Source organism: Amborella trichopoda, chromosome 8 (assembly GCF_054954075.1).
Source record: "Amborella trichopoda isolate Santa Cruz 75 chromosome 8, AtrichopodaSantaCruz75HAP2 v2.0, whole genome shotgun sequence".
NCBI classification, from domain to species: domain Eukaryota; kingdom Viridiplantae; phylum Streptophyta; class Magnoliopsida; order Amborellales; family Amborellaceae; genus Amborella; species Amborella trichopoda.
Window position 1 is genome coordinate 8,297,769 of NC_142343.1, and position 22,143 is coordinate 8,319,911.

General features: G+C 43.3%; 2 protein-coding genes and 1 pseudogene across 3 annotated transcripts; all 3 read left to right on the forward strand.

The window, feature by feature from the left end:
- The first annotated feature begins 3,564 nt into the window (after nt 1–3,564).
- Nucleotides 3,565–4,464, forward strand: LOC148780761 (LOW protein: cytochrome C biogenesis ccmF-like protein). The gene is made up of 3 exons (XM_088873842.1): nt 3,565–3,619; nt 3,905–4,170; nt 4,367–4,464. Exons 1-3 carry the CDS (start codon nt 3,565–3,567, stop codon nt 4,460–4,462), a joined length of 417 nt encoding a protein of 138 aa, XP_088729968.1. The 3' UTR covers nt 4,463–4,464.
- Nucleotides 4,465–4,905: 441 nt separating this feature from the next.
- LOC148780762 (uncharacterized) lies at nt 4,906–6,179 on the forward strand (annotated as a pseudogene). The gene has a single exon (XR_016061508.1). The product of XR_016061508.1 is annotated as an uncharacterized LOC148780762 (transcript).
- On the forward strand, nt 5,244–6,456 carry LOC110007425 (cytochrome c biogenesis CcmF C-terminal-like mitochondrial protein). The gene is given in 2 exon segments (XM_020668433.2): nt 5,244–6,053; nt 6,056–6,456. Coding segments are annotated over 2 exon segments (606 nt in total). The 5' UTR covers nt 5,244–5,569; the 3' UTR covers nt 6,178–6,456.
- Nucleotides 6,457–22,143: the final 15,687 nt, after the last annotated feature.

Below are 22,143 nucleotides of genomic sequence, written 5' to 3' on the forward strand. Positions count from 1 at the left end.
AGAATTTATGAGAAGCGCGGATGTAAGGGATTGGACAAGACTACTCCTCGACTCTTTCCAAATATTCTGAAAGGCCCCCGGTGAATTTACTTTTTGAGAGTAAATATTTCGGATCTTGAAATCTGAGAGGGGTAATTTAGTCATTTTTAGAATACGGATAAATAGAGATAGTAATCGGTAATAACAGAAATTTTATGTGAAATTCTTGAAAATAGCAAATATTTGTGTAATTAAGTTTAGTTGAAATTCTTGAAAATAACAAATATTTGTATAATTAAGTTTAGGTGAAATTCTGGAAAACAGCAAATATTTGTGTAATTGTTTCTTTATTTTAAGAAGCCAAAAACGAAACATAAATAAAATTATATTGTGTTGTTATTTTTGTAAATTTTGTTTTTTAATAGCGTTTAAAATATGTAAAAAGGAAAACTCAAAGAATGCTAAAAAAAGGACCAAAAATACAAAAGAAAAATCTATGGTTTTTTTTTTTAATTCGATTTTGAAATTGGTTCAGGGGCCCTTAAAATTTTAGCATTTAATTTTTTTTGTAATTCTAGCTTTTAAAAAATACAGAATAAAAATTAATATTTCTTTTTTTTAATTCCTTTTTTAAATTATATTAAGTGCTTTTAATTTAGAGCATTATAAGAACCCCTAAGAAATGCCGAGGCTCTGAACAATATCTACAAAATAAAAATCAAAGAACAAAACAAAGAAAAAAAGAGAATGAATTATTATCATGTTGGGGCACCTTGAGTATTGACCATTGAGTTAGTGATGCTTGATGTGAAATTTTTGATGGGTTCTTTCATCTTATTTGAAATTTTACAAGATTTTTATTTATTTTTATCTATTTTTATAAAATTGTGATTAGTTTTTGGATTTTCTTTAATTATATACTTTTTATTTTTAACAATTAGGGCAATTGAGGATAAAGAAAATAAAGAAATGAGGAGCAGGAATGCAGAAATGACATTAAGAAACTGAAGATGTATCTCTTACCTTCCCCTCGCTCTCCTCACGTAACATTATTTTAGTTGGAGTGGGCGGTCTAGTATTTTGAACACGCGGTCCGATGATTATTTTGCTAGAATGGCCGGTCTGATATTTCAGGGTGGCAGTTCGGCGATTACTTGTTGTTGGAATGGGTAGTCTGGATATTATTTTTTGCTCGAATGGGCGGTCCGGCTTTTTGAAGTTGAGGTAGAATGGCCAGTCCGACATTTCATGCTGGAATGGGCGGTCTGGCGATTATTTTTTTCTGGGATGCGCGGTTCGGCTTTTTGAAGTTGCGGTAGAATGGCAGGTCCGACATTTCATGGTGGCGGTCTAGCGATTACTTCTTGCTGGAATAGGCGGTCAAACGATTATTTTTTGGTGGAATGGGCGGTCTGGCTTTTTGAAGTTGTGGTCCGACATTTTGAAGGGCCAATCCGGCGTTTTTATATGGCGGTCCGACATTTTGAAGGGCCACAGTCCTGCGTTATGGAGTAGCGGTCCCGCTTTTTGATGTGAGCAGTCCTATATTGTACAAGTGTGGTTCGTTGTTCCTTTTATTGAGAGCTGAAAATGATTTGTTACATGAGAGAAATGTATTTTAGTCATAAAAAAATACCTTTTTTGTATAAGAGATATTTGGTACGAAGGTGGGAAGTTGTTAAGAAAACTTGGGTGGGGTAAAGTGCGTATGAAATTCTAATTTTAGGGGGTTTTTGCAATTTCCCTTTTAATCCTTGTTCTTAACCTTTCTACCACCCTAGACCATAGTTAGCAATTCGGCGACTAATCGGCAATTTTTAAAAAAATTGGTGAATTTTTAGAAAACGTTTTAAAAGCCATTTTTTTTTGAAAAGTTTGTCAAACAAACATGTATTTTTCATAATACTGTTTAAAACGCGATATTTTGAAAAACAAATAAAATGAGACAAAAAAAACGTCTGTTAAAAAATGAAAAGGGCTGTGTTTCTCTCTCTAGAACCCCTGTAAAAAAATGGTCTTATCGTAACAGAATTAAAAAACTCTTGATACGAATTACTGAAAATCCTCAAAAATAAGAGTAGCAAAAGTTTTATATAAAAGAGATGAAAGCCACACAATGCGGAATTTCGAAAACAATCGAAAAAAATAATGCCAAAGTTTCAAAAAGCTAAAACGTAGAAAATTTTTACCCCGTAACATTTCGAATCAAGAAACAACAATACTGATAGGAAAAGGATTAAGTGAATAGAAAAAGCAAATAAATAAATGGTGTTATTCTAACAAGTGCGAGCCTTTTGTACGCATTTTTGAGATCTGAAGCAGAGCACTCATTCTTCAACCTTAAAATTGCATAAAAATCACTGTCTTTCTCTCCACGGGCTGCCATTTTTGCTAGAAAAAAGAATTAGAGATCACTTTCTTCCCTCTCAAATCTCAATCATCATATTCCGTGAAGTTCAATGCCTGGTTTCTACTGGAAATATGGTAATGTCGAAGAATTTTATACTAGTTCCCCCATTCGTTCATTCTCTCCTCTATGCCTTCTCTCTCTAGAAAGTAGAAACAGAGGACCCAAACTCAAATGCAAGTATGTATATAAAGTATAAACCCTAATCACTAACTATAGTTGTGAAGTTGTTATATCATTGTTAAAGAATTTGATGATAAAAAAAATCGTGTTGTCTATGTTTTTGGTATATACATAAGTGGGTGTGATATTTGCCAAAATATTTAATGAGAAAATTTATGTGGTGTATTTTTTTTATATGTATTTATGTAGGTTTGATATGGTGTATTCTTTTTATATGTATTTATCCGATTTTTTGAGCTTAGTCCGATATATTGGTGATATCTTTACATGAAGTATTTTTGCCGATATATATTTTTTATCCGATTTTTTCATTGGGAGACATGGCGCCACGCGCTAAACATAAGAAAGAATTGTTGTGCGATCGGTCAACTATTTCTGCAGGCAGCCTATAAAATCTTAATCTTATAAGTCTTCTATGATATGCCGATGTATTCGGTCTGAGATTTTGATGTTCCTGCTCGTGCCTGGAGAGAGAATGGGATGGGTCCGACCTCTCCAAAATATCCCCGTTCCACCATCCAAAACTGTCTGGCCATTCTAAGTTCCGGGGTTGGGTCAGATAGGATCAGACCAAATTGGCTGGATCTGTAGAATCTGAACGGATCATATCCAATCGGATCTAATCTTTAGGGTTCAGGTGCCGGGGCCGGTGAGCAACTATCTCCTTCATTGTCTGAATCCGGGGAAGCTTTGGCCGTACCGCGGCCGGACCGGAAAGGAGGGGGACAGCGAACGTCCTGCTAAGGGGCCAAGGCGCGCTTGCTTACGCACTTCCTTCACCACTAGTGGCTAGTGCTGCTTGATTTGCGGTTTGGGGGGGGGACAGTCTATTATTCGAGTCTATTCCTTCCTTTGGTAAGGATTGGTCGGTGATTGGAATTCGTCTTTTCTTTGTTTGTATCACCGAGACACCCGAGGGGGCAGCCATATTTACCGTTCTCGGGAGACCCAGCCCATTCAAATAAAAATAGAACGAGCACCTACGACTAAGGGGAATGGAATTTCGACCAAAGGGTGAGATGATCAATGAATACGAGGGGCGAGTGACTGGTCAAGGAATGAAACTTAGTCATTTTTTCTACAAGGCAGCAAGGGTTTATGTGTTTGAACTGACTACGACCGGCTACTTCAACAAAAAAAAGCCCCTCGAAACCACCTCACTTATGAAGAAGTAGTTGGAGCCAACAAAGGGGCTCCGGACTCTTTCGGTTTGGTTTTGTTTCATGTTTATAAGAGCCCTTATTTGATCAGACCGCTACTAGTGTTCGAACTAGTCATTAATGGTCGGCTAATTGGTATGCTTTCGGTATGCGTTGCGAACACTTTCATTTTGAGCGTCTCATCTTCTCTGGAGAAGCGAAAATCGAATAGAGCAGATGGTCCAACTAAAGAACTTCTTCTCTTTCATTACTTCCATGGTTGTGCCTCGTGGCACGGCAGCACCCGTACTATTGGAGTTCGTCATTAGAGATGTTCCCACAGATGCCCCTTCTTCCAATGGTACTATAATTCTTATTCCTATCCCTTCATTCCCTTTTTTGGCCTATATACGTTCCAAGAGATTCATACGCTCCATGGACGGAGCAAAAAGTGGAGTGTTGGTTAGAGCAAGCCGCCCTATTCTATTACCAGACATAATAAAGAGAAAGCTCATCCGCTAGAAATGCTTCATCTCATTTCATTTCGTTCCCGTTCTGAATTTCCTTCTTCTCGAATCCATGGGGGACTTGTCTAATTAAGAATCTTTCCGCGGTGTGCTCCGTTTACTATTCTTTCGTACCCCCCTCTTCTTTTTACCACACGATAGGTCAGCGAAGCGTGAGCGGGGGCGGAGAAGGAAAGGCCAAAGACTTCGGCCTAACGGGAATGAGCAACGACGAAATGACAAGATGAGGTGCCCCGGCCCCCCCCCATTTAGAAAGAAGGGGCGAAGGTTTTGGGCCTGTAGCGTTCCCCGTCCCCCCTTCGTTGGGTGGTGCTTGTGTGTGTGTGGGTGCTTGTGTGTGTGGGGGGGGGGGGGGGGGGGGGGGTGTGCCACCAGAAATCGAGCTTGAAGCTCTCGCCTTACCAGCGAGCTGACTGTTGATGGCTGTTGGTCACGACTACTACCAAAAAGCTCTAATGAAGATGAATATTTCACATGGAGGAGTGTGCATCTTTATTATGGGTGCTGTTCTGTCGTGCGACCCGGCGACTCATGTGCGGGCGGGCGGCGTGAACTCTGATTTGATCCTGGTATTCAATCCCGCCACTGAGATGCTCAGTTGACTCCTTAACCTTGATAGGAAGATGGCTTCTTCCCAAATTCGTGCATAAGGGTAAGGAACTTTGGATGAACTAATGCGAATGGGTGTAGGCCTCGCTGCTCGAAAACACCCAGTGCTGACCACACTGAGAGACACGAAAGCGTAGGTAACGCCAGTTGGCAAAGTGGCGTTAAGCATCCCTAGCAGTACGAAAAGAGAGGTCGTGATCATCTACGTCTGTACCGCTCCTCATGGAGTAAATCCCACATCCAACCAACCCTTTGACCAGGGAACGGGAGAATTCCCACTACGGCTGGCAGGCCAGCCGGGCCATGAGCGCAGTGGGAATGGACTTCCCAAAAAGCCAAGCCAGCCCGAGTAGCAAAGAATGAAGGGGATGGCCCGGCATGTTGGCTTTGCCAACTTCTTTGGTTGCTAGCGGAGAAAAGCGGACGTGGGGACTCGGGTCGGGGCGCAGCGTAACTAAAAGAGCCATTCCATTTAAGGCGAGACAGAATGGGCGGGCACGAGCTAGGGTCAGACGACGACTACTGAACTTCTTATATTAGTATTAGCCGCTTATACCGGGGGGATGGAATAGAAAGAACGCGGTCGGTTTTTTTTTTTCAAGCCCGCCATCCCTACCGGGGGTCTCCCCATCTCTCCTTTACTTCCCCCGGTCTTTGGCCCGAGCTGTATAAGGCAAAAACTCGTCCCACGTACGGTTCGGAGGCCGAGCCCCACCCTAACAGTAATGGTGCGGCTTAGGTCAACTAACATGAAGAAGATACAGTTCACTCAATGATTGCCTTTGGGTTCCGAACTCCGTATGGGGAAGGAGCGTTGTTGTTTGCGAGGTCTCGATCATTTACATGGACCCACTTCTCATTCCATTTGTGGGAATTTGATGATCTATAAACCGTCCCTAACGAACGATTGGCTCATGTTTGAGCATGATGAATCACTTCGTGCCGACCTGTTGCCAATCCACTTTCCGACCTCATATGAGAATGGAAAACTTGATCATTTTCTGCATCGGTGGATGAAGAATCACGAACATAAGAATCTCTAGTTGACCATGTTCCCAGAAAAAAGATACTCTCGAGAAACGACGAGCACGACTGAAGTGGCTATACATACAAATCCATTTATGGATCCATATGCTCCGATCGTAACTGGAAGTTTCGGAAGAGGCGGCTAGTATACCACCATAAGGAAACTGCCTTTTCTTTTTTCATTTGGATAGGATTTCTGTTGGCTTCGTTGGGAGGCTCGCATAGTTTGTTATGTCAGCTCCAAAAGGAAAACTTGCATTGGAATCGAGAAAGTCCCGTTGAGTTCATAATTGCATTAAATAAGTAGTGGCTGCGGAGCGTCAAGGCACTTCTTGGTCCCCGTCCGTCGAAAGAGACAGAATGGGCGGGCACTATTAACCAAGCCAAGCCTAGTTCTCGCCGATAGGCGCTGGGAGCCTTACGGCTTCCAAGCCTTGCCTTATAAAGATATGAGTTGTGGCAATGAGGTAGGCTCGAAGGAGCCTCAAACACTTGTACAATGCTCAAGGCTCTGGGCTGAGTAAGTAGCAGGAGCCACTTTTTGTTATGGACCGGGCCCTCTTTTCTTTCCACCACGTCAATTGCACTGAAGAAGATTGAACTAAGCCAAAACCGAGCACTAAACACTTTCCGACTCCTCCAATGAATTGGTATGGCTATCAAAATCGTGAGCATCAGCATGTAGGTTAAAGATCAAAGTGCTAATAGCCGCTATCACTTTGATTTTTCAAAAGAAAAAAACGAAGTTCTTCTTTTTAAGATAGCAAGCTATAGGTATCGGCTGTCCTTTAGTTTCACCAATTCGAGGTTCTAACCAGGGACCTTAGACAAGGTAATTCCGTACTGGTTACCTTACGGCAGTACCTAATTCCTCCTTTAAAGAATCCGAAGGTTCCTTATTGAAAGTAGACCGGGTAGTGCTACCTTAGACTATGGCTATCCGACTACGCCTTAGTCTAGAGTCAAGTAATTAGTGAACCAAAGAGAGATAGTATGGTTTTGTCTTTTCTTTCCTATCTCCCATCTATCTATTTTCCTTAGTTATTCTTAGTTATTCACTAGAGTAATTATTATATGGAAGTCAATCCGGGGCAAGTGTTCGGATCGTTCGTTCTTCACTCTCTTTCTATTACCCATAGGAAGCGCAGCGACCAAGGTTCATATTATCATATAGAAACAAACGAAGCGTAACAATTCGTACTACCTAGGAAAAGTCTCGCTAACCAATAGAGGTAGGCAATTGAGTAAGCCGATATGCGTAAGCAAGCGTAGCGAATCACATAGATAAGTAGCAGCCCCTACCTGCTAGCGTGCGGCGCGCTTCCAATAGATAGGGCGCAGCGTGAAGGGATGGATGTCTGAGCGGTTGAAAGAGTCGGTCTTGAAAATCGAAGTATTGATAGGAATATCGGGGGTTCGAATCCCTCTCCATCCACGAGGTCATAAGTGATCTCTAGCGTTCTCTATAGATAAGAACGAATCGGATTGACTCGACTGATATGATGGGGGTAGACGGTTGATGTTCTGGTGACCTAGCCGTATCTCGCAGTTGGAACAAGCACAGGGGGCCGACCTTATCTTCCCTTCCTCCCACTGAACTTCCACTCCATCCTCCCATCCTTGCAGCACAGCACAGGTTGGTTGCTCTATCACAACGAGAGGTCTGCTACCACTTTCTTAAGTAAGGACGCTCCCACCACACCACAACATAGAGATTCTTCTTTAGTTTAGGCTGAGCAAAGCAAAACGGGCTGCACGACAATCGAGAATCTGAGTCATCACACCTTTCCCCTTTGCGGCATTGCATTGTTGTCGGGTTTTCAACAACCAACAAATCACGCACCTTATGGGGGGCCTCACTGCCCACCTACAACAAGGTCGGGTTAACAGCCGGCCGGGCTTGATTTTCACAGACCAACTACTTGCGGACGGAGAACAAAAGGATTTCCTAACCAACTTCGAACTGCAAGCGAACCTGTGGCTTTAAGCTAGCTAAAAAAGACGCTATTAGGCAAGCCAAGTCTTTTCAAAGGCAGCAAGCGTAATGGCAGCTCGAAAGTCGTTCTCTTCGCTGGCTCGAAAGCAAGAAGCATAAGCAGCATATGGGAGAGCACGCTAGCGCGAAAGCCTAAGCGACTTTCTTGCTGGGCTAGCCGCTAACGTGCATCCGTTTTCTTGCAAGAAGCATAAGCAGCATAAGCATAAGCAGCTTGGGTAAGCAGCATAAGCAGCTTAGGGAGAGCACGCTAGCGCGAAAGCCTAAGCTGCTTTCTTGCTCGGTAAGCAACAAAGAGAGAGCGCGCTAGCTCGAAAGCCTTTGTGGCTTTCTTGCTGGAGCGTGCGGCGCACGAAAGCCTAAGCGGCTTTCTAGCTCGAGAGAGCGTGCGGCACGCGAGAGCCGTTGCGGCTTTCTTGCTGGGAAAGAGAATTGATCCCACGCATATCCATAGCGTACACATAGCCGACTAGGGCAAAGTTTCCTGCAGTCGAGGTTGGTCGTAGATCAAGTTTTTCTTCTTCGCATGCTGCTTTTCAGCCTACTCTTGCACCCCTTTATTAGTAAGGTTGCAGCTTCATCCGGCTATTGCTAGTAAGTTCAATAGCAAGCCCTTTCTTACTTCTTTTAAGGAGGCTAAAGGTATCACTACTAGTCGGTCAGGCAAGGAAGGCATGCCCCCCAACCTAAAGCAAGCACCCCACCACCGTCAGACGTTGAACTCGGGTTGTTAATGCCGAGCTTAATTATCCCAAAAAGGAAGAGCAGCAAGCCGAGCTGCCTTAGCTGCTAGAACTAGGAAGGCAACTGGAGCAACTAGTCTTACCCATTTCGCCCCTACCTCTTAAAGGCCACTCCACTAAATCAATTCTTTAATTAGTAGTCGTATCCATAAGCACGAATACCTTCGTTTAAGATAAGATGAATGGAGTCACTTTCAGTATCTTTCTCTCCAACTTGATTCTATAGGGCTTCGCTTCCGAGGGTTAGGATCAACAAGCAACGAAGTGAGCACAACTTAGAAAGCCGTTGCTCTAATGCCTCGTGTAGTATACTGAACTCGCTCGTTAGCGCATCCGTTTTCTTGCAGGTCGATTGGGCTTTTGCTTCCTTAGCTAGTCCTATCTTTCCCTCTTCTCTTCTGAAATATAGACGGTCCCATGCGCTTCTATTGCTGCTTGGCCCCTTTCACGAGTGTTTGAGGAAGTAGCTGAAAAGTCAAGCCGTAGCTTGCACGTTCCACTCCCAAAGCCAGCAGCTTTAACTGCAGGAATCCCAGCAGTAGGAATAACAGCTACGCGCCGAGCTACCACTAATTGAAGGTGCGAGATCGGCTGCAAAAGGGAGATTTGGACAACCCGTAGAGTCTTGTCTTCAAGCCCAAGGCGAATGCCGCAGGCGATTGAGGATCAAGCCTTCCAAGTCTGCCCAACCTCCAGCGGCCCCCCGACCTGCCAATTAAAGATACTCCCAACAAAGCTGCTAATGCCCGTCAGTCCTACTTATATCTATTTTTAAACGGCTAATGCAAGGCAACTAGTCTTGTCAGAAAGCCAAGGGAAGACGTTACAATTTAGCTACAAGTCCGAAGGCGATGGAAGGCAAAGGCAAGGATTAAGGTATACGAAGGCGCTTTACTAGATAGGGCAAGCAAAAGCAAGGCAGAAGCTACTAGCCAACTCGAGCTACTAAGGAAGCCGAAAGCGAATACCTTTGCTCAAGCAAGACAAGCACACCTAGCAAGCCCTTACCTTATATTATACCAACTTAGAGCTTTAGAGCCAACTAGAGCGGCGAAAGGCAGAAGAGGATTAACACGACTTAGCTACTTGTCTGAAAGCGGAAATAGAAGAGGTTTTAATATTTGGTAAAGCTAGAAAGCAATCGACAGAGGCACATCATACGGGTCTGAAAGAAGTTTAGCCTGTCAAGGTAATGTCAAAAAAGGTATTTCTATAAAACGTATTTCTATAAAACAGGCCTCGGGAAAGGGCTAAAATCACCATTGAAATGACTTCTTTAGTCAATCCACAATGAATATGCCTTTGTACTCTTCATTCAAGAGAAAAGGGAAGGGCGAAGTTGCTTCTGTTGGGAAGCCCTTTTGATCTAAGCCAGGCTCTTCAATAGGTTGAGTGACCATCTCGGAGGGAGAGTAGACCAGAGAGAGGTGAGACTAATCATTTAGTTCGCCCCGAAGAGTGCTTTTCTATTATTCCCGTGACTCGCTACGTATTCCTTTCACTGGGCAAGCTCCATCGCTCTTAATACTATGACAAGGCTCGCTTATGGCTCACTACCGTCGCTCTAGTAGTCCATCTTATTCAGAATTCCTTATTCCTCTTTCTTTTTGTTGATGGTGCGTTGGAAGGGACGAAAGGAGCTAGTGAGCAATGACCTTCAAGGGGAATAGGCTTGCTTCTTCCTAGCGATCGGGTGGTCCTCCCTCTTCCATAGATGTCGTGCGAAGGGATAGAGCTAATGGATACCTATTCCGTTCTCCGCGGAAGCTGCTAAAAAGAGTTCAAATGGTGATTCCTGCTACTGAAAAAAGTCCATACCATGGGATTCAAACAAAGATTAATCGAATACAATTTATATTGATTGAAAGCTTTCCTATTACTGATGGCAGGCGGGCCGGGTGGCTTCCTTTCCCGATTGAAAACTGTTTCGGTGGAGGGGACGAAGGAGATCCAGTTTACGGTTCCTTTGATTGCAGGCATAGAATAGGAATAGATAGGGCGGAGTCTGGTTTGCTTCCTTTAGATTAGCGGACCAATTTAACTGCTTGCACCTGATTCAAGGGATGGGCGCCTAACCCACTACTAAAAAGAAAAGCCCTTTACTTGAATTGAATTAGATTTTTCCCCCTTTCTTCCAACTGTCCTAACACTTTCCGAATCTTCTTTGGTCGAGCTACTTTAGTGGAATAGAACTTCGCTTTACTCTTCCGACTAATGGGCTCGAAGGGCAACCTACTTTCTTTCCTTGTTGGAGTTTGACTCTTCGCGAAGGAGGAAGACCTAAAAACCTCTACAGAGAAATGAATTCCACTATCAGAGCCAATAGAAATTTTCCCAGAAGACCAACAAGCGCAAGACCCCCCCTTTTGGTTAAGCAGCTGTCAAACCGCTTTCGTTGTCCAACCGCTTTCCTTCAACTCCATTTTCTTAGGTGGCTAAAGCAGCAAGGAGTGTTATTGGTCCAACTCGTATTAGCTATCGAGAGCCGTACTTACCTTCCCGCTCGCCACAAGTAATCGCTACAGAAAGCACCATAGGCACAGTAATCGGAACAACAACTGGTCTTTTCTCACTCTCCCTATAGTCAAGACGGACGTAGGGAGTATTATGACCAGCTTCACTGACATCTGCTTTCGTCTCTCGTCCTTCTCCCGCTATGCTTCCTAGTAGGTATGATGCCCAGCAACAAGCGCACAAGCAGGACTAGGCTTATTGGTCTACTGGTTGTAGCAACAGGAGCTGGAGTAGGTCGTCGAAGAGTCTACTACTAGCACTCGTATGTATATAGCTATCGTCGCGCATATTTGCTGTAACTCCCCTCTAGTTAGCAAGCAAGACCTTCTCGAGCTGCCTGGCACAAGAGCAAGCGTTGTACTCCATCAGCACCCATCCCTGCCACCCGCCACAGAAAGAGCTACACAAGCATAGTAACCTTCAAGGGGAATTCGCGAGCCCAGTGAGTTAAAAAGGAAAGAAAGTCCTCGAGAAGGGATTAATGGATCGTTGCACTTGCTACTCATATTGGTGGAAAATGAAGAAAATCAGATCTCACTCGCAAGATGCTATTGAAAAACTGCTTGAAACTATTCCCTTTGACGATTGAATAAACCTTTATGGTCCCATATTGAGTACTTCCTGAACTGAGAAAAACGATTTTCATGGTCACTAACACCGAGTTCAGTCCCTCACGGGTTAAAGCTTAAGCTGGCGACTCATAGGCCCAACTTGTAATTCTTGTTTTCCTCTCCTACAATAAGGGCTTAACAGCGCCTACATATAAGGTTGTGCGCCTATGTTTTTCTTTTTAAAGGGAGCTCCATGTTTGCTATCCGATAGTCTGGCCAACTTCCGTAGCTTTCCTTCCTTTCCTTATTGAAGAGAGGCTTTCGCTTTGCTTGTAGTCCGAGATTTCAGTGCTGTATGCTTTGCTTGCTCGCTGGAATAGAGTGCTCCCCGTGGTCTAAGGGAAATGAAATGGAGTAGTTGTTGGACCCGGATATTCCACCTCCGACGAATGAATCCAAATAGTGAGAATTACGAGCTGACCTTCCCTGCAGACCGATGAGGAGTAGATCGACCCATCCCCTCAAGGATAAAGACTAGCTGACCCACCCTACCCTATGGAAGGAATAGACCCGACCTGTAATTATGGATCGCCGATTCTTGTCCCGGTTTCCCCAGCACTCAGGCAGGCTAAGCTAACTCTTGCCTTTTTAGATCGAAGGTTCCTCCCGTCCAAGTCATGCTTTTTTTATCCCAGCAAAGCTACTTGTGAATACGATCCTTTGCCTATCGACGAAAAGCATGGTAGCTTATGTTTGTTGTTGGCAACATATTAGGGCAAGACGACACCAGCACCAGATTCTCGACATGCCCCATCGAAATACATCTCCTATGGACGAGGGGTCTCTGTCATGAGGACTTCCTCATTGGGGAGGTCTTCAAAAAGCGGAGATTCATCTGGGATAGGATGTGCTGCCAGGAAATCTGCTAAAGCTTGGCCCTTCACAACAAATAATTCTTATATCATTTGATGAGAGTGGAGACCACTTAGCCAATCTCCCGGACAGAGTAGGCCGGGATATCAAGTACTTCAGGGGTCCATATTAGAGACGAGATGTGCTCGGTGTGGTAGCAGATAGTGCCTTTCAATCAATTCCCGATGCATCTCTTCTTGCCAATCCGATCGTGAGAGCACTGTTGGTAATATGCACACCTTGTTGTACATGACCTTTGACTGCCTACGGCAGCCTAAGTAATAACTTATTGCGCTGCTTTCCAATTCTCGTCATATGGATATGTTTATCGGCATTCTCTCTTGCCGAAGACCCAGCTAGATCTATATGAACGAAGGAAAGGCTTGTGTTGTGCCTTCTCATCGGGAGCAAGCTACCGTCCTTTCATTTCGTTCAAGAAACGGTTGACCCTTCTCCCACAGGGCTCAGAGCACGAGCTTGTTTAGGGTACTTCAACTGGTACTTCCATGTTTAGCTACTAGTCAACTCATTCTTCCATCGCTAATCCATCGCAAGGCTGAAACACTGAGCTAACTAATCCATCTCTGAATCCCAAGGTCATTCGTTCAAGAACAGTACATATTTGAATTCCAAGCAAGCATGGGGGATGGAACAGATCTAGCTAGTGCGAGAGAGCTCCAAATGCAAGTGGAAATAGGAAAGAGTTAGTAGGGGTGGAAATCCTTTAGTTTGATGTACAACATAATCATGCATCTGGGTGGACCTATCAAACTCAGTGCACATCCCAAAAAAACATTTCCCCGCTATGGAATCCGTTGAGTTCGGGTGTGCACTCCATAGAGATGTGGGATGTTGAACCCACGCAGAAGAATGTATCAACTGATGCTCCCATCTATACCGCCGTAGAGGCTTGCTCAGGCCACGGTGGAGTAGATAGACGCTTGCTCGGAGTGAAACACATACCTAAGGAACAGAGGATAAGGACTCCACAAAAATCGATAGAATGAAGCATCGGGAATGGAAGGAGCATTGACCTGCTAGATAATTCTAGTTTGAGACAGAAACAAATTCGAGCGATGGAATCTAAAAGAGAATTGGTTACAATCGAAAGAAGGACCTCAGCAAGGCTGAGGTACTAACTGCAGACGGTAAATGGAAACAAGAGCTGGTTCTGCTGCTATCGACAACTGCACAAAAGAAGTTCTTTGAACTCCAAAACACCCTTGAAGCAGCCAATGGCGTGACTTTGAGGAGGAAGATCAAAGGCAGGAAGCCCATCCACCAAGAAAGCTCTTATTCGAATAGAAAGTTGAGGTTAATCCAACTTGAGATTCTAGGTTCCAAACCAGCTTCCCCAAACCTTTCATTCCCAGTTCCGAGAGAAGAATATAAGCTTTCAGTTGAAGAAGAAGTTGGAGCTCCATTGTCATAAAGCTTCTGGGCCAAATCGGATGTTTCAGCTGCTTTCCTGACCAACCTTCATTGGTATAAAGGATTTTCCCAACTGGGATACTAGCCCGAAGAAAAGGAATTGATCTAGCAAACCCGGCTATAAGAGGAATATCCCATTTCATGGATGGTCGAATAGAAGAAATTAATACAAATCTTCCGCTTACTTGATGGAGAGCTTTCCAATCTGACTTTAATTGATGGCTAGGCAGGCTCCAACATTCAATAAAGCCTTTAAGAATGAATGGCCAAGGTAACTAACTTCTTCTATTTGCCTTTTGCCCCACTTCTCCTTCCACCAGAGACTGGGCTCGAACAAAAGCTTCAACTGGTAAACCGGGCAGTTGCTAATACGTATCTAATAGATCGGGTACTTTCTACTAGTAATGCAACTTTTTTGAAAGGGTAAAACCTCATTCAACCCAGCAACCGGGAAAGCGACAGTTGACTTGATAAGCTACTTGAAATTGTATTCTTAAAGGTTGGTTCGGTCCTTTGTTTCTCGGATAGATCACTTGAAGAAGAGCAAGAAGCTTTCTATTCTTACTAGCCGTAACAAACCTTTGTTCATTGTTACAAGTTGTTGAAGGGCCAATCCAAGTAGTAAGTAATTAAAGAAAGCCTTTAGCTTAAACAACGTAGATCAATTCAATCAGAAGGCGACCAACTGAAACTTCTGGTTGTTGAGACGTGGTTCCTAGTTCAAAGCTTCCAGGTTGTTAAAGGCGGCCATTTCCATAGAGAGTTGTTCCCTGCCCCGCTTCACCCTCCTCTTTCATTCCAACCCACCTATATGCTTAGGCTCCTCGATCAACTTGGGGCAGGAGGCATTTGCATAGACAACCTCGGGACAGGCTCGCATACCTGCTTTGCTTTTCAGTGATAAAAAAAGATGACTTGCTTGTCCCACCGTTCTAGGATTCCAATCTCCTAATTGCGTAGGTAGTATAGATAGACAGGGTTCTCCCTTCCCCATGCCTGGTCAACCAGGAAAGAGGAAAGTCAAATCCTCGTCTGCCACAGAAAGAAGGTTCAAAGGCATTTACTTGAATTAGACATCCAAATAAGCGCCAGAAGGAATGAATACGCCCAGGGCAGGGGGATTCCTTCAGAAAGAAGAATGTTAGTACTTTCTTGCCCTTCACTTTCATCACAAGACTTTCACAGAGCCCGACTACTTTCCATTTCATTGGAGTTCGAGCTAGTGGATCTGAATAGGGGCACTTTAGTAACAAGAAGACTGAACCAATCCCGTCGATAGGAATAGAAGCAAAGACTTGCAGTTTAAGAACACCTCTAGCTTTCTTCTTTCTAAGCCCTACTAGAAAAAGTTAATGGGTACCTCAACCTGATTGAAGTTGCGACCTGCCAGAGGGGTTTGGTAGAGGGATTCCTTTTCAGTGAAAGCACTGTCTACCGAGAATACCCTACCGCTAATAAGTATGACAGAGAACTTGGGAATGTGAGAAGTGAGTTTGAACCTACTAGTCATTTGGAAGGCTTTCTATATAGCCTAACGTTTCGGGCGTAGACATAGATATGGGGGAGTACCTCTTTGACTAAGGAGTGGGTTTCACCTCAAATGTGGGAATAAGCATATGGAGAATATAGAGATGGACCATCAACCGGGAAAATAATTAGATTTTCCTGGAATAGACCTCCAAAGGTGGCCTGAACTCCAACGAAGATTGAAAGGGGAAGTAATAGGTCGGGCTATCATACAAGTGAAAACCGGCTTTTTAGCGAACCGATGCATTCGTCACTATAGACGTGTATTTGTCACATTAGAGGTCGATTCATAACTTTAATGACAGATACACCGTGGTCACCTTACCAACAAATGAAAGGCAAAAGCCCCTTTTGTATAGAACAATGGCCAAGGAGTTAAGCGAGGTAAAGGTAAAGGCGAGTCTGGTTTGCCCATTCCCGATCGCATCTGGTCAAACATATTCGAAAAGAGAATTACTTTAAGCTTATACTTCTTTATGCTTATACTTCTTTAAGCTTATATTTATCGCAGAAGATAGATTGATTCCTACTTTTGCAAGGGATGATGGAAAAGAATCAATACACAGAATCCATAAATACCGATTTGTTGCTACGGTTTGACATTGACGAGAAATAGGAGATAGAACAGGTTGCCCTTCGGGCCCTACCACAGTTAACCCAATCAATCTGGGATAGGTGTGTATGCTACTTCTCTTCCTTTACCGGACTAGCCACTTTCGACTTCTTTGTTAAAAGACAGAATTAGGGGTAGAAGGAGGCTGCTGCTTCAGGTCTCCATCAGCTAACCCAAGAGAGTTGGTTTTGGCTTTTAAGAGAAGGAGAGCTGGTTATGTAATAAGTGCTCTAATAAGGAAGAAAGTCGAATTGAATTTGGCATTAGATTCTTGCCTTGGCAGAGTAAATGACTTCCATTGCTGAATAGAAGAGGAAGCTTCTACCCCTCTCCCATTAATGAAAGGACTAAGCCTTCATGTGCCTAAGCAAGATTTTCATGGATAAGGAACATGACCGCAAGCCAAAGCGGAACAGCCCCTCGTAACGACTGCAAGACATTTCTTTCAGGCTGAGGAATCTCGAGAATGAGAAGGAGAGCTACTAAAAAACCGCAGAGCTAGTTACTAAAAGACAAAAGCGAGTATCCGGTCTGTAACTCCAACACTGCCATCCTCGAGGTAGGAGCTTTACAACACTTCCTTACTCACCTGTATTAGAGTATTCAAGAGAAAGGTGCAATCAAACTCCGATTTTGGACTGGTATGAAAAGGGAGAGAAAGGAGGGTTCAAATAGAGGTCTTAAGTCAAGAAAGAGCCCCCAAAAAAACTGAACCACCTTTCGTACATTTTCCAGAAAAGATGTTTATGGTCCCCAAGATAATAAGATAAGCAGGATGCTATCAACTAGGCTAGACCGATAGCCTTAAGCCACTTACCAGATTTATTAACAAAGCTTAAATCAAAGGAAAAGAACTCAATCTACAACTTCATAGGATGGCATTCTCCTTAGGCTCCCCCATTCAAGGGGGCTCGAATGAGCCCATCCCTCTCTCTGGCTGTCTTCTTCCTTTTCTCTGAACCAAGGCGGAATATTTTGCTAAAATAGGACTAAGAGGCCCGACATCAACTCACTCTCTTTGAGAACTAGGCTCTCTACAGTCCACCTCTCTCCTCTTTTCTTGCTTCATTCCCTTTGCCCTTCCCTTGTCCAATCTAACTGCCTATAACGCTTTTTCATACCCTCCCTTGTTAAGAAATGCTCTAACATCTTGTAGAAAGGCTTGGCATAAGACCTCTTTCCTCGACCAAAGTCTGTCTCGCTTACTGGAGCCTCTTGCTTGTTCATGCCAAAGGAAAGATAGTCCTCAGATAGGGATCAAGTGATCACCAAGTGCAAGACTACTCCCTTACACAACATCATCTATCATCTCTGGCCCTAAGCTTCTTAGCCGGATTGGCAGGATCACAGGCTCACCTATTGATTGAGACAATTCAAGGGCAAAAGGAATCAAGACTCTCTAATTAGTGCCATAACCTTAGATTGCTTTAACAGATGCTGGATGGGCTCGATCTGAGCTGCTAACTCCAATCCATGCTATCTTTTATCCCCCATTTATCCTCTCTATGAGAGAGGCAGAAAGATAGAGGGCCCGAAGGGCAACCTTACTATTGATCTCACTGCCAATGGATATAGATGCTTGGCTCAGACTTTCGGTAATAAGTTTCAATCCTTGATTGAGACAGTCGATAGCCACTTCGAGACTCCATTGACTTATTCTTACTATCGATCTACTTCTCCTATTACCACAACCAGGCTATTTTATATATATATATATATATATATATATATATATATATATATATATATATATATATATATATATATATATATATATCCTAGTTAGCTTTAAAGTGCTTCAATCAATAGCCTCCCTCGTTGAACCTGCTACCAAGACCAAGAATTCTACTTGAGGGCATTTCCATTCTATTAAGATATCCCTTTTCAAGCAAGTTATTCATTCTTAGTTTAGTAAAGAAGCCCTCCCGGCGGAAGCGGTTGTGAAAGGGGCTAGGGGGGAATGCCATTTGACTTAATCTAATCCGTCTTTCCTTGCCGCTTTGTGCCTGACCCTGACTTAAAGAGTCGTTTTCTAAGAAGTGAAGTGAACTTACCCGACCAAGGGGACGAGGAGCGAGACCTATATCTTATTTCGGGAAAGGAAGAGTACGTGCTACAACCAGTGGCTAAACATTACATATAAGTCTTTCTCCTAGGTACCTCCTCCTTATTATTCTTCCTCTGTAATAGCTGCCTCGCTAGCGAAGGGTCTTCCAAGCCCTGAGCAAGCTGAGTGCTTAGCACTGAATTAGTAGCACCACTTGTACCACTTGCATAGCATATTGGTAGTAGCTATAAGACAAAGAGGTAGCTCAAGAACGAGCTAGACAAGAGAAGCCCTTGAAATGCAAATGAAATTGTATAATATAAGTCGTGTACGTGTCAGATGAACCTAATCCTCATTGAATTATTTGTGATGGTAAGACCGGTTCTTATTTCCCTTTCAGATAAGTCAGGAGATCATCCCTTTCATTTCAATGAAGTTCAGAGACCAACCTGAAGCTTTGAAGGTTCCAGTTGGGTCACTATAATAAGTGATCAAGGAGTAGTCAATCATTATACAAAAGAGGATCATCCAGCGGAGAATGTAAGTTATGGGCAAGGAGCCCTACTCATATATTAGTAAGTAGTACCGCCTTCGCCTTCCGCCGTCCACCACTATAGACCAATCTGTTCTGAGCTGATCTAAGCTAATCTGATCTAATTAAGGGCTCGAGAGTTCAGGAGGATGAGACTGAAGGACTGGTCCTCCATCTGAGATAATGGACTATTACAGAAGCGAGTTGAGGACTGATGGTAAGCCCACGAGCCCAAAGCCTTTTCCTCGGTTAACTTCTTGGAGGAGATGAAAGATTCTTTTTTGAAAAAAAGAAGTGCAACACTCTTTCTTTACATGAAGGAGGGCCAAAGAGAGTTGCCAGCAATGAAATTCGATTCTCCTAAAATAAACGGCGAGGTGGATTATAACCTTTTTATGGGACGGCCTTTTCGTTGTCCTCATTAGCGCCCCAAGCAGAAGCGTGCCGGGCCCGCCTTTCGAAGGAACCAAGCGATCATGATCTTAATGACTGCTTTGGAGGCTTTCCTCTTTTACTCTTGAAGCTTGTTTGCTTCATCCAACGGTCTGGCAAATTGAGCGAGTATGTTTCGTGCCAATCAAATATCTTATAGGCTTCGTCCAGCCTTATGCATTTGACTTTTCTATTTTGACTTCTTCATCATCTCCGCCGAGGCGTCACTCGCAGCGAGAAGCAAGGGCCCAACTAGCCATTCTAATGACATTCGAAATATGTTACAAAACAGATTTCCAACACAACAGGAAGGCGCAAAACCTGAGTTGATGCTTCCCCTCAGAAAGTCTCTTGTCTTCTACCGACACTCCCCCTTGAGACTTGTGACTCCGCCCATGGAACCTCCCTCTCAGAAGTCTAAGCTGACACTTTGATTCTTTTTCAAATGAAAACAGTTCCGCCCACCCGCTTAACTAGGCTTTGCTTTCCTCTTATTGTGTTGCATTCTAAAGTTGCCAAACCTCTTTCTTTTGCGTCCTTCTAGCTTGAAAATAACAACTTGCTTCTGCTCTCCCGAGCCTTACTTCATCAAGGCATGCACTAAGTCAATTTCTGAAAGTAAATGTCTCGCATGTTCCACGGTCACAGAAGAATTATGCTTTAGGAATCCCCCCAGTCTTCTTAGGAATTGAGAGAGTCAGAATATCAGTGCCCGAAGGCGAATCTATCAAATTGGATCTTGAATTGATTCCCAACAATAAGAACATTACAGTTTTCTCTCTTAGATAAGTATTCTCTTTTTAAGCAAGAATCTCCGAAAGATGAATATGCCCACGGGCTCTCATGCTTGCTGTGATCTCATTTACAAGTGTATTTCAAATTGCACAGTCCTTTTGCACGCCGGGTTGCAGGCCCAACCGGGATGGCCGTGTTGGTAGCAATGATCGCTCCAGCGTTTAAACTAACAACTGATGTGCCAACTCCAGCTAGTGGGTTGTTCTCACGGACATTCACTGCAGGTGTGCTCATTCCCCGCGAATGGGCTAGGTGCCAGAACATTCCCTTGGTTGGTTAAAGAATGAAGGATCATAAGGACGAACGGTCGAACTTCAACTTCAGTGTTGAGTTCCAACTTCATCATTGCGGCAAGGTTGATAAGGCATTCTTTCTCCTGCCTTATGCTAGTCTCATTTCCCATATCTTGGTATAGAAGGTTCTGACTTTGGATCGTTTCTAGCTTCAGATACTTTCTCAGAGATATTCTTACAATTCTTGGAGTTGAATGCCTTCAAGGCTTGCTTCATTGCTTTGAGCTTTTGAAAAACTTGGTAGAGGTTCCCCCTGCCCCATAATGTAGGGGCTGGGGCCCTTCACGGCAGTTTGCCAAGCCTTCGTAACATGACTTCAAGCTTAAAGAAGAGCTTTCTCATCAGACTCAGCCCAAAACAAAAGTGGAAGAAATTGAATGGCTTGTGAGTCTTACTCAGCTCAATCCCTGCTCTTACAATACCAGGGCAGTGGTCAGAGATAGCAGGGGCATAGAATTCAGCCACAGCCCAGTTGTACTCCAACATTCATTCACCAATACTCTGTCAAGCTTTCTATATATGAGATGACCATCCCCTTCTTTATTCTACCAAGTAAGATGGTGATCAACTCTATATTCTGCTCAAGTCTTCCAACTCAGCTTCAATCAGACACTCATCACACACTCATCACACAACCATATAGCTTTGCACCACTGATTCTTGCCCCTATCAATCTCACTAGGGTCTCTAACTGCATTGAAATACCCCATAACAATCCAAGGTATAGAATTGAACAATGTAGAGTGGTTGGTAGGTGATATTCTGCCATAAAGAGAATACTTAGCTTCAAATACGTTTTTAATCCATTCTCCAACCCCAAATCTCAATATCAAGCAATGTCTTTTCAAGTAGGAGAATGCGAATTACATAGTTCGTCAGTTTGATCCGGCTTCAACTTTGGCTGCTAAGCATGACAACTTACTTGAGTAAATTATTTCTCATTATGATCAATCTTGTTACAGCCATTTATTAGTCCCAAATACGAGTGGGAATGGACCTGACGTTGACCTGGGACCATCGAGTATACATAACACGAGTCTGAGTATGGGTTTAATATTTGGATCCAAATACTATTCGGGTTCGGGTCCCAGTCTAGTTGAACCCGACATGTACCTGTAAACTGTTGGAGAAAAAATACTTTAAGCCCTATTCTTTTGATGTATTAAGGATCGTATACAATAAGATCTCGTAGTTATCTTTAGCTATTAAACGACAAATCAAATGGCTTGAAATCTAATGACATGTGATTGTGATCTTGTTGCCAATAAATGAGTATATGATAGTAAAAATGGACAAAAAAAAAGAGAAGTTTACAGTGAGGGTGGCAATAGACCAGACCAAACCCGAGACCCGAAGGGAAAGACTCGGGACCCGATGGGTACAGGTATGGGTCCAACTTTTGAACCCGACATATTGAGTCCGATCCAAACTTGGACCAGAATACTATACGGGTCTGGGTCCAGCAAACTCAACCCATTGCCCCTAGTTCCAAATGGGCGGAGGAAAGAAGATGGCTTTGTCCATCAAATTGTACCAGTTCAAATAGCATATATTTATGAATGAATAAACAAACAAACAAATAAAGAGACTGTTCTCAAATCTGTGTGAAGGAGATACAGAAAAATATAGCAATCACGCCTACCAAATATATTTGCTATAGATGATCTACTTACTATACGTGCAAAGTCCACAACTAATCTAAGTATTTACCAATAAAAATAAATTGAAAAAAAAAATAGACAGGCACTGTATGCAATTTGTTTTTTTCGAAAACCCATGGTTGAACTTGATGTAAAAAAATAGATGACCCAAATATGTCTTCAGGATTTTTGTTGTAGTTTGAAGGATCAACAATTCAAAAAAAATTTAAAATTAGTAGGGGCCGGT

Bases quoted from the DNA above. Each gene is read 5' to 3' on its own strand.
- LOC148780761 (XM_088873842.1), top strand. From the start codon at position 3,565: ATGGAATTTCGACCAAAGGGTGAGATGATCAATGAATACGAGGGGCGA. The intron at 3,620-3,904 runs GTCAAGGAATGA...TTTCATTTTGAG, and splicing joins ATACGAGGGGCGAGTGACTG to CGTCTCATCTTCTCTGGAGA. The intron at 4,171-4,366 runs GTTAGAGCAAGC...TCTTCTTTTTAC, and splicing joins GAGCAAAAAGTGGAGTGTTG to CACACGATAGGTCAGCGAAG.